General features: G+C 41.6%; 1 protein-coding gene across 2 annotated transcripts in view; it reads right to left on the bottom strand.

Annotated features, from left to right (window-relative positions):
* Sh3yl1 (SH3 and SYLF domain containing 1) overlaps nt 1-12108 on the bottom strand; it is a 38175-nt gene that overhangs the window by 18055 nt on the left and 8012 nt on the right. For both annotated transcript variants that reach the window (XM_005360663.3, XM_026785875.1), the window contains 4 exons: nt 10048-10158; nt 8845-8958; nt 6741-6805; nt 587-699 (listed from right to left, as the gene is read on the bottom strand). In XM_005360663.3, the coding sequence (XP_005360720.1) occupies nt 587-699; nt 6741-6805; nt 8845-8958; nt 10048-10158 (403 nt within the window). The remainder of the gene's footprint in view (nt 1-586; nt 700-6740; nt 6806-8844; nt 8959-10047; nt 10159-12108) is intronic.

The following is a 12108-nucleotide window of genomic DNA, read 5'->3' as shown; positions in this document are numbered from 1 at the left end:
GGGAGGAGGGGGAGGGAAATGGGAGGCTGGGAGAAGGCGGAAACTTTTTCTCAATAAAAAAATTAAAAAAAAAAAAAGAAATCCTACTTCTTTGTAACACAAACGGGGGCCTGCTTGTTGTTGGGGATTTTGTCCTGCCTGGTACCCCACAAATGTTTAGCCCCAAAGAAAATCACACCTAGGTCTCCATAAATTATAAGCTGATTGGCGCATTAGCTCTAGCCTTTCACTGGCTAACTCTCACATCTTGATTAACCCATTTTTCTGATCTATGTTAGCCATGTGGCTCAGTACCTTTTTCAGTGTGGCAGATCACATCCTGCTGCTTCGGTGATCTAGGCAGGAGTGGGGGGGAAATCAACTTCCTCCTTCCCAGAACTCTCCTGTTCTCATTGCATCATTTCTCCTTCCTGTCTGGTTTTCCCACCTAGACTTCCTGCCTGGCCAATCAACATTTATTTAAAACATGATTGACAGAATACAGACAATTCTCCCACACCACTTCTTCATTTCCATTCAAATTTCTTCTTAATATGTCCAAAATGTGACTTTTTAAGTCTTTAGAGTTTGGAATCTATTTACTCACCTGCCCAGGGGCCCAACTGCTACAGTAAAGTTCCCTCCGAGAGTCAGGTTTCCACCCTTTGCAAAGGCTTCTACTGCTCTGTCATAATTCAGAATTATCACCAAATCCGACACCTGAAATGTAGAAACTCGCTCATTTATAAATAGTGATTCTGCCCAGTGTAGTGGTGTCCACCTTTAATCCTAGCACTTGGGACACACAGGCAGGTCTATCTCCATGTGTTTAAGGCCATTCTGGTCTGCAAACCAAATTCCAGGCTGCTAGCAAGTCTACTATCTCAGCAAACAAAGAGCAGCTCCCCCCACTAATAAAATTTAGCCAGACCTAAATATTGCATAATGTATGCATTGATTTAAAGTCATCTATACCATTTGTAATGTAAACTTTCAATGTAGATGGAAAGCCAGATACGAAGGGATATCATTACTTTGAACAGATAAGGCCAGAAGCCAGCCTTGTACAGGTAATGATGGCAATGACCTGTGTGCCATTCAGCCCTCCTGACAACAGGCAATACAGCTGAGACATTAGCAGTTGCTCTATCTGCAAACTGTCACAGCGATAACCAGAACAGATCAAGACGGTGAAGACAGAATGTGCTTTGGTCTCAAAATAAACTTCTACAAAAATCTAGTCTCATAGGATGCAGACAGGGGACTTCATGTCGAACTTCATTCTGAGATGATTTCTGCCCTAACTCTGTGAGTAGCTGCACACTTAACCACTCCAACACTGCATGTTGGGTGTTTGAATGGTGTCAGCTGACTTCCATTAGTAATGCTTAAGGCAGTAACTTATTTCTTCTCTAAATAAGAATAGAAACTAGAATAAGGTTCAAGTGACTGGTTAGGCCAATACAATATAGAGTTTGTTTTTCAAATTCATAATGGCCATAGAAAGTCCAAAGTTAGACAAGAAAAGGAGCATCACCCATAATGTGTGAGGCCTCACTGGAGACCACAGTGCTGATCCCCAGTTTTCCTCCCCCTTAGGGTGATACATTAGGTGGCATATTGATTTGATTTGCTACCCTGAAGTCTTAGCACAGAACCTACGTCACCCAACTGTCAGGAGGATCAGATACCCACATCATCTGTATCTGTAAAATTGAAGACACAGTGACAGGAACTAAGAAACTGGGCTCAAAATGGGAACTCTGGGTATGAACTCCACTAAATGATACCGATAGATGTGCAAGCCTATGTTCTTCTCTGTAATGCTGGCGTGTCCACATAGCCATCCTCCACTGCCTGAGGAAAAGAAATTATTTGTAAGGCCTATATGGCCACAAAACAGTGAAACACCAAAGCCAAGCAGATCTTATAAGATACCTTGACTTGTATAGTTTTTTAAATTTTTGTAAATGTTTTCCAATCAATGTTTCATTCCATGTACAGAAAAATCTTAGCATCAGAAACATTCATGATATAAGAAGGTTCTTGATACATGCAAACGTCTTCTCAACTCTTGCCAATTGTTAGGTCCAAAATCCCCCTTCCCCACCCTCAATAAGGGTAACACTGTCCTAAACAGAAGGACTTTGCCCAGGTAAACAGAATGATGAAAGCCTAAAGGTGGGGTTTCTGTTTACAGAAAAGCAGATCTCCTAAAGCCTACCCTTAACCCTTGAAGATCTTCCCTTAACCTCCCCCAAAGGTCAACTACATTGGTCAAGAGCACCTAGTCTACCCAGACAGCCTGTATCAACCTGCTGACTGCCATACAAAATATGCTTGCTTTTCCAGCATTTTTCTCATCTCTCTGACCCCCTACTCCAGATAGGGTCTTGGCAGTTTGATCCCCAATAACTCTTTTTGCCCATGGAGCATCACTTACACCAACCACTCTTCTTCTTTGACATATGGACAACTTCTGAGGATGGCAGTGTAAAATGACAGGATGGTTTATTGTTTCTTTATTGTTGCTTGTTTGCTTGCTACAGAGTCTCACTCTGCAGCCAATGCTGGCCTTGAATTTACAGTCTTCCTGCCTTGGTCTCCTGAATGCTGGGATTACAGGCCTGTCCATTATACCTCATTTCCTTGTACAAATTTAAGCACTTCCTACAGCGATTAGATAACCGTGTATCACAGGCGCGTGGAGATAACAACCTTTCATTGTTTGGTACATTCACACTCAAAAAATGTGCATTTCTTTCCAGAAATGCTATACTATTTGCTGTGCACTGTCTAGTGTAAGTGTTACATCTCTGAGGGAAAAGGTTTCCCCAACAGAACTGTTGCAGTTCTGAGAAAAAGGCATCTGGCAGTATGGTGCCAAGAAATATCACAAAGTCACGCCACACAACAAGTCTCACAGAAGAGACTTATTGGGAAAGACATAAAAGGGTGGCAGTCTCTGATCCAGAAAGCAGGGGTAGGGAACTGAGCAGGAGGTAGGCTAATATAGGGTTTCTTGGAGCAGGCGTTTTCCAGGGTGGAGATTTCCACAGTGGGATTGGCGGGTTTTCAATGACAGTGATTGGTGGGTTTTCAAGGCCAGGGATTGGCGGGTTTTCAAGGTCAGGGACTGGGGAGTTTTGGTGGCTTTTCAAACCTGGAAGCAAGTGTGGACTTTTTACCTCACACTTAGAACAGCTAAGTTAAGAAAGGTAAAGCAGCTCTTAGAGTCTACTTAGGAAAAAGTCAATCTTCCTCTAATTTACATCTGCTTGGTATTTGGTGTCTTTGAAGTAAGAGTAGGCTGATCCTGTGTCCTTTCTGTGATGCCACTAGTGAAACAGTCAACAGTCAAGGGCACATATGTCTATAGCTGAAAATAAAAGCAGAAAAGTCTTCCTGAGGAAGGCTGAACAGCGGAGCAACACTGAGATAGTATAAGACAGCACTGGAGAATCTGATAAAAGTTTGAATGTTTTATATAAAAATTTAATTTAAAAGATACAAGTTTTTCAATTAAATAAGTCCTTAAACATAAGAGCTAAAAAATGACAGTAAAATTTGAGGGATATGTTCTATGGTGTCCTTTCTCTAAACTACTGTTGTGAAATCACATGGGACCTGTGTCAGTTCCCTGGGTTGCTAAGGAGGTCTTCCCATAATCTCAAGTCTGGCTCAGGAGTGACCCTTGACAACTGGCAGCTAGTCCCAACTGTGAGCACTGGTAAGAAGCCCGGGGTACTCCTCCTTTGGCTCCTGTTGTGTAACATTGAAACATTCCTTCCTGCCATAAGCTCCTTAAACAGGAAGGCAAACAACTCAAAGTAGCTTCAGGAAGTCCCTGAAACTAACTAGATTCGCTAGGCTCCTCCCTGGAAGAGTAAGCAACAAAAACTTAAAAGTCGGCCTCAAACGGGAAGAAGATGAGTAGCAAAGAAGCCTCTTGGAGGAGAAAAGCTGCTGTGAGGGCTAAAGTTATGTTTTAATTACTGTGCTTAAGAGATCTAGAAAACAAAAAAGGCTTCTAACCTATAAGTCCTACTTGCCCGAAAACAGATAACTTCCCGGAATGCTGGGGGTTGTTCATGTAATACAAGCCACGTATATTCACATCAGTAAACAAGGTTGGCTCTCCCAACTGCACACAGTGTGCTTGATTTACATGTAGGTGGAAGGTACACAGACAAGAAGACAGAGGTGAGGAGTACGTAGCCTTGTGGGTTTTACCTCTATAAGCCCCTGCTTACATGTAATTTAGGGCCACTCTCTGGGAATCCCAGGTATGAACCTGGCCAGTGTCTACTTTCCTGGCCAGTATTTAATAAACCCTGCTTCAAATTTGGCTCAAAAATTGTGGTAGTGGTCTTATTCTCAACTGGTGGGATTGTTACTGCAAAGAAGACTCTTGAGATCATCTAGAAAAAAGCTAAAACCAAAAGAGCTGTCTTGAGGAGGTTTGGACCAATTGAGGCACCTGCACAGGGCACCCTCCAGCGTGCTGAGCTGTCTACAGGCTACAGTTTGCTGCAGGTCCGCAGCTTTGTGAGCTGGCACCCATGCTGGGGTGGACTTTGATGACGCACCTGTCTCTGAGTCATTTCAGCTCCTGTAATAACCCTTACCCATGTTACTGGAAATAACCGCAATAAAACGCACTGGTTCACCAAGCTGGACTTTGGTGCTGTCTGTGTTTTGGTCTGCTGTGGGTTCCCTATTTGGAGCGAGTAGATGTGTATTGCATCTTCCCAAGAAAAGTTGTCACACAGCACTCCACACTCAGGCCTCACATAAGACACATTGTCTTTTCTTCCCATTCTCCCTAACCCACCACCCCCGCCCCTTGGCTCTGTCTGGAAGCTATGCAACTTCCCTCTGGTCTTGTTATTTCAGGAATTCATACGTTTCTCACACCTAATTCTGAGGCATGGCTGTTCTCACCACACAAATCAGATCTAGGGACTGTCTCACATCGTCCAGCCGTCACTACAAAGCTTTGTTCTTGGGTGTTTGAAGACTAAACTCTGAGCTCTGACAATAAAGGCCCAGTAATATTCCCTCTGTAAAAGACTGAGTTGGCCGGTGCCCCTACCACTATCAAATACCTATGACAAAAATACAGTAGTTTGTAGTGAGAGCTCTGTCAGTCAGATTATTCTAAGATAGGCTGAAGGCAGTGTCATTTTTTAGTGCTTTGGACTTTACTGTCATTTTCCTATAAAGAAAATGCTAAATGTACTAAACACAAATCATGGTATTATCTCCTTACAAACTGACTTTCAAAACTGTTACTTCTTGGAACAGATTACCCATTAGGAAAACAACAGGAGGGAATGTTGTGATCACTGAATAAATGTGTTGATGATGTGCTGTCTGGTCCTGTTCACCCCACCCCACCCCCAGCTCTTTCTAGGCATTTCCAAGCTTGCTTCTTCTGAGATAAGCCTTTTTACTTTCTTGGGACTCCTCTGTCCTAACCCTGTGGTCGGCCTTTGTTATTACTGCACCAAACCTGGATAATCTTATCAATTATAAGTACACATCAAACCAAGGAAAAAGAACAACTTGATGACATCATTTCCCAAATTCCTTTGGATATCTAGGTTTCATGGTGTTCTGTTTAATGTTTTAATAGCTACTATAAGTTTTTAAAAGGCCAAAAGGGAAAAAAAAAATTAGAGGTTTGACTGAAAAAGGAGCCAAGATCTCCAAGTCTCGTAGACTCATTATATATTGGTAACTTGATGTGTTTGTAAGATGGGGAATACTTATTAAGGTTTCATGTTGTTTGCCCCCATCTGCAGACAAACACAAACTGGCTACAGATATGTAGGTAACTGCGTTTCATTTTATAGAGATTAAATTCTTTTAGGTACAGATAATGCTGCAAAATGTCATATGCTTAGCTCACTGAAAAGCTGTTTCTGGAGAGAGGTTTTGGCTCACCCACTCCAGACCCAAGCATGTTTGTCTCAAAGTTTCCTCCAGAGATTCTGTTCTGGGTCAGGTTGGCCCCTTGACTCTGTGACAGGGAAGAGAACAGAACAGCCCAAGAAAAAGGCACTGTATGTTTAAGAACAGCTAAGAATTAAACTACTTTCAGATCAGGGTCACCATTATTGATCTCAAGACATACAGGTGCCTATAATAATGGATGCATATACATGGAAAGGACAAAAGGAACTCTCTGTCTAAAGCCTTTCAAAAACCTCCAGCATCGCAGTCAGCTAAATTCTCTTGGGTGCTATAAACATCAATTTATCCCACATGCTGTAGAAATCATAAAAACTACCTTATATTTTCTCTGAGGTTTACTTGGAAACTTACAAATCCTAAAGGTTTATCTGTATGTACACAGGCAATATTAAGGGGTAGTGACATCAGGACTGGAAGTCTAGGTAGCTGATCTACAGAAAGGAAACCACCAGGAGAAGGCACTGGGGGCCACAGCTGCTGGGAACACCACCTCCACGGTTCCAAAGTGTTGTACATGGTGCAGATAAAACCCAGAAAAGCAGAACTCAAAGGCTTTGTGTTTATGTTGACTTGAATATATACAACAGTTTATAGAGAAGACCAAAGACAGACAAGTTCATAGAATGGGAGGGACAGAGAGAGAAGAGGAGCGGAGAGGGAGAGGGAGGCAACCTTCCACGGGTGTCAGAAGCACAGTAAGGGCACAAAGAAGCCTTAGTTCCATTGTGCTGTATTTGGGCAGCCTTTGGGGATCGTGACAATGGCGTTGACAGCCCACTTACCTCTATTCCTATTTCAAATCCTCCACCGAGGCCAGCAATCCCAATGGCTGAAGGTGCAGACCATTCTGACAAAAACAGATAAAAACATTGTAACATAAAACATCTGTCATATGAAGAAAAAAATTTTTTCGAAAGGCTCATACATCTTGTACTTTAAAATCTTTTAAAACTTAAAGGATTTTTTTAAAAAAGATATTAAGTATTAATCAAGATTGTCATACTCACAAATTCATGTGTCACATGCTTTTTCTAATAAATCACATTAAACTAAATTGTGATCCTAGTATGCACTTAACATATACAATATCTGATAATTTCTACTATCAATATTTTTAAAACTTAACTGCCGAGCTTTGGGTCACAATTGTATCATAGACAGAAGTGATCAAGAGTCAAGAGTTTGTCTCAATCACTACCAGAGATGGGTCACACAACTCTACTGTGTGGCCGTGACTACTGGTTTCAGCTCCGCTGTGCACAAGAAGCTTCCTTTATAACTGTAAACTAAGCACAGAAATTCGACTTGGAATTTTAGGATTGGTGTGCACTTACTTTTCCTGTAAAGAAACAATTTTTATTTTGTTATTGAGAGTGTTTATAAATGACACTTCTGTGCTGACCTTTCTTTGCAACGGAGCACATCCTAGGCAAGCATTAATTATGGATATGTGTAGAATTAACCTGCCAGTGTTTGAAGAGTTTTGATTATAGGATCCAGTGCCTGAAACTCCCAAAGCTGCTTTCCACGCCTATGCTAAGAAATGCCTACCTTCCAGACCTGTTCTCTGGGATCAGGAACTTGCCTGCCTTATTGGGGCAGCCTCTAGGCTAGTCTCTGCAGGTGTATAGCAGCTGTTCTGGAAGATGGGGCAAAGAAATTTCGCTTCTGAAAATAATAGAAAAACGGAGTGTGGTTGGGAGCAGGGGTGGCGAGGTTGGTAGAGACAGACAGACCCTCACTTTTTAGCAACTAAGCTGTCTTGTCAGTGGATAGCAGACAAATCTGCAGAGCCGTCCTGTGGAGACTAGTCCTCCTTTAACAGGGACCCTCTCGGAAAGTGCCAAATCTGTGTTTGGTGTCACTGCTGAGACGTCTACCCTTGAGCATTTGGGCAATATGTCAAAAAAAAAAAAAGAGCTTCATATTCTCCAATTTTTAAATATTTAAGATTTTATTATTTTAAAATGTGACAATTAAAAAAAAACAAACTAACTGAAGTGGTTAAGGCCTTTTATTAAAGAGCCAGCAAAAGCAAAGTGGCTGGTGGCCACAGCACTGGAGTTACGATGAACCCTAAGACCCAAGGCCACCCTGAGCTACGAAAATAGCTACAACTGTTGGCAGAGAACCCCACTGTCTCTGCAGAGACAATGTCTCCAACCCAGGGACATGTTTACCAATACCTGCGCTTACACCTGAAGGTATAATTGATTGCTGTTAAAACAGTTACTGAGAGAACAATGTGTTCCCTTACATGAGGAGCAGCACAGGTCGAGCTGAAAGGCACCTTCGTTGGTTCTGACATGTAACTAAGTATATATATCCATATCTATATCTATAGATAGATAGATAGATAGATAGATAGATAGATAGATAGATAGATAGATAGATATATCACAAGCATTGGTTCTTAGGATTCTTAGCAAATGCATTTCGGATTTGTCTCTGACAAATCAAACAACAGCTTTTAGCCTAGAAAGCAATGTTATAACATGGTTCTGCTAGGAGGAGAGGGGTAGTTCTTCAAACGTCACGGTCTTCCATAGAAGCAAAGAAGTTTACAGATTACTTTCATAAACAGAAGAAACTGGCTTTCCCACAAAATTGAGGAGCAAGAACTCATATTCAGCAAGAGAAATGCGTGTAGTATGTTCAAAGGAGTATTCCATGGAAAGCCTACAAAATGTGATGGAACATAGTCAGATACACCTTGAGTACCACCTAGTAATAATTATAGGCTAGCTTTTCTGCTTGCTTCCTGACATGCACTACACGTTTCGAGAAGCAGCATATGGTGGATTTGCAGGACATGCTCTCTGTGAGAGCATCCTCAACAGATGCAGAGCACAGAAGATTAAAACTTCTCCACCAGTACCAACTTACTTCCATCTGGAAGACGTGCCAGGACAATCCCACTGCCTCCCCTGGCTGTCACCAGGAATCCAGCTTTAATCACAGACAACACTGCAAGTCCTTTTGCTTTTGCAATCACGTGGGCTGCAAACAAACAAAATAGCAATGACTGAGGGCCGCTGGCAACTGAGCTTTCATATTAGAGCTATATAACTGAATTCATTATTATTATTTTTTTTTTTTTTTTGGTTGTTGGAAACAGGGTTTCTCTGTGGCTTTGGAGCCTGTCCTAGAGCTAGCTCTTGTAGACCAGGCTGGCCTCGAACTCACAGAGATCCGCCGGCCTCTGCCTCCCGAGTGCTGGGATTAAAGGTGTGCGCCACCACCACCCGGTTGAATTCATTATTAATAAGAAATTTTGGATATGACAACAAAATTAAATGATTCGTTGTTTCAAAAGATTTTCCTTTTAAACTCATGATCTGTTTGAACTACTACTTTATACTGAAACTCTAATTCTCCTTACAATACCAGTTTGTTCCCATTTCAGAGTTCACTTAAAATGAGAGCTATAACTGCAGGTATCCACCAAAGCCACAGCATCACCCTTATTCATTCTGCTTAGTGGCAAGGGGAGATCTGAGTTTGGTGAGCATATGTGTGGACACCACATGTGTAGACACAGGAGTTAAAGCTGCACCCTCAGCACCTGCTGTGTATCACTTCAGAGTTAATGCTCCTGTTGATGACGGCTTTGGACAAAAATAACAGTGTCACTCAGGAGAACAGGAAGCCATTTATGGAATTCATCAGAAGTACAGACCAAATTCTCTTTGGTGCCTTTTGCTTACACACATAAAAGATATTGCTATTGTAAATACAATTTCCCTATTTATGAAAAAAAAATTGTGAAGTGCTTTAAAAAGCTTAAATCATAGAAATTTACCTGAGAGGTTAACTAGTAGTTTTGAAAGTCTGTTTGCAGATTCCCCCCAAATTGAATGTTAAAAAGCTGAAGGGAGCAGAGACTCCGGGGTTTAGGCTGGCACCTCGAAGCAAAGTGAGGGAGGATTTTTCTGTTGACTGGCACTTTGTCTGCCTACCGGAAGAGCACAGTGCTGTCCCTGTGAGGGCTGAGATGAGGGTGGTCTAAATGTCTGCTTGTTTTCGTAGGACAGCTATGGAGAGAAGCTAAGCAATGTGGAAGACAAGCATATTTAGAAATTTACCTACCAGGAATAATCTTATCAGGTCCATTTCTGGAAGTTATTTCTGTGAATTCTCTTAATATCTTGGCAGCCTTCTTTGCTTCTGATTTCAGATTAGAAGGTATAGGGTTATTCACTGAAAGATAAAAAATAATACTGCAGTAGGGGGAAAAAATCTAAGTCTGAATGTATTTCAGCTTCATTCTTCTCTCATATGATTAAGTATTTAAAGTCAAAAGTTACCAAAGAGAATGACTTCGAGGCCTCATTTATTGATTAGCTCATCTCTGTTTCCTTAAGTTGTGAAACCTTGCAGACGCTAACACTAAACACTCAAACTCTCACCAATTATGGAAATATCGAATCTTGGGATCCTAGATGAACGCTGACTAGCCTTTTCTTCTTACTAAGTATCTTCTCCTCATAATTACATCGCCTTAGTGTTAATAAAAAATTGAATTTGAGGATGAGCAAAAGATACACTTCACAATTGTCTTTAATAGATATAAAATTTGATACAGTTTAGCTTTTCTCATCAGAAATTTTGGAGATGGTTGGCTGTCACAAGTAAAACACAGAAATTGAGTTAGTATGTCCTGCAATATATTCCTGCTCTTATACAACATTTTATATTCCCAGTGCAAATGTGTTTTTGTCATAATAGGATGCATGCAACTCTTGAACTCCGTAGCATGTTGGAGAAGGTAGACTGTAGTGGTATTGTTTGTGTTTTCACAAATAAAGCTTGCCTGAACATCAGAGTGCAGAGATGTGCCACTAGAGGCTCGGCGGTGATGGCACACACCTTTAATCGCAGTTCTTGGGAGTCCCACGCCTTTAATCCCAGCACTAGGGAGGTGGAGACAGGAAGGAATATGGCTGGGCAGAGAGAGGAATATAACGAGGGAAAAGGCAAGCGCTCAGGGCAGTCTGAGGTTTGGTGGAGACAGAGGGAGTCTGGAGATGCGGTCTGAGGACAGGATCGCCACTTTGGTCTGGGCAATAGAGGTAAAAAATGCTCTAGTGACTGATGCTCTGCCCCTCAGATTTTTAGCACTAACCCCATATCTGACTCTGGGTTTTTATTATTAACACTAATTAGAATTGGTGCTAGAGTGGACCATTCTCTTGTCTCTGGACGAGCAAACCTAAGCATGGACAAAGTCCAGGTGAGCTCACCAGCAGTGGTCCTCATCTGATTGTCTGTGGTCATCACGTATTTCAGATGGGAAACGTTGAGGACATCCATACCACCATTTCACCTGGTGATGGAAGCACACTAAAAACAGAAGGAATGACCAAGTAATACAGGGGAGGAAAGACTCTCATTTAGCAAAGTATAGAGCTGTCAAATTAAACAGTATGGATGCACTTTGGCAGCTGGTGTGTTTGAAATATGTAATTTATTTTAAAAGTGGGAACGGAACTAGAGGCACAGCAGAGTCTTGCTTGTTTTCCTTGGAAGCTAACAATTTGGTTCTTTGTGGCCCAACACAGGAGCATCAGTAAGGATAAAGTTATGGGAAACTCCATCCCCAAAACCGTCAATGGTACTTTTGGGTAGAGAGGTACATCCTCAGTTTATGAAAGCAAAATGAACTGTATATCCTGTGTGCTGTACTCCTTTTCCATCTCAACAGTATGCGTGGCATTCTGCATTTTATTAGCTAGTTTTATTTCAGAGTATTTAAATATTGCTTCTCAAATTTACCTGTCTTGTTGATGAAGTTCGTACAATAGTCCCATCTCCTTTAAACGTTTCTAGTTTGCCCATCTGTAGCATCAAACTGATTTCTCTCTATCAGTTTTGTCTGTATTTGAATTTCCCATAAGTGAAAGTCACAAGAGTCCAACCTTTCCTAACTACCTTATTTGATACACCATAGAATAAGTGGGAATCATACACTGGGCAGAGATCAGAGATTCATCTTTTTGTCTCCTGCCAGGCTCTATTCTTACATGTGAGAACATAATTTAGTCCTCCATATTTTCTGAAACAGTTATGTTGTTTCCAGCTTGGGGCTAATCCAAACTAAACTGCTCGCGCTCTCTCTCTCTCTCTCTCTCTCTCTCTCTCTCTCTCTCT

Source organism: Microtus ochrogaster, linkage group LG3, assembly GCF_000317375.1.
Source record: "Microtus ochrogaster isolate Prairie Vole_2 linkage group LG3, MicOch1.0, whole genome shotgun sequence".
NCBI lineage: Eukaryota > Metazoa > Chordata > Mammalia > Rodentia > Cricetidae > Microtus > Microtus ochrogaster.
Note: the sequence above shows the minus strand (reverse complement) of the source record. Positions and strands in the feature narration are given on the sequence as shown.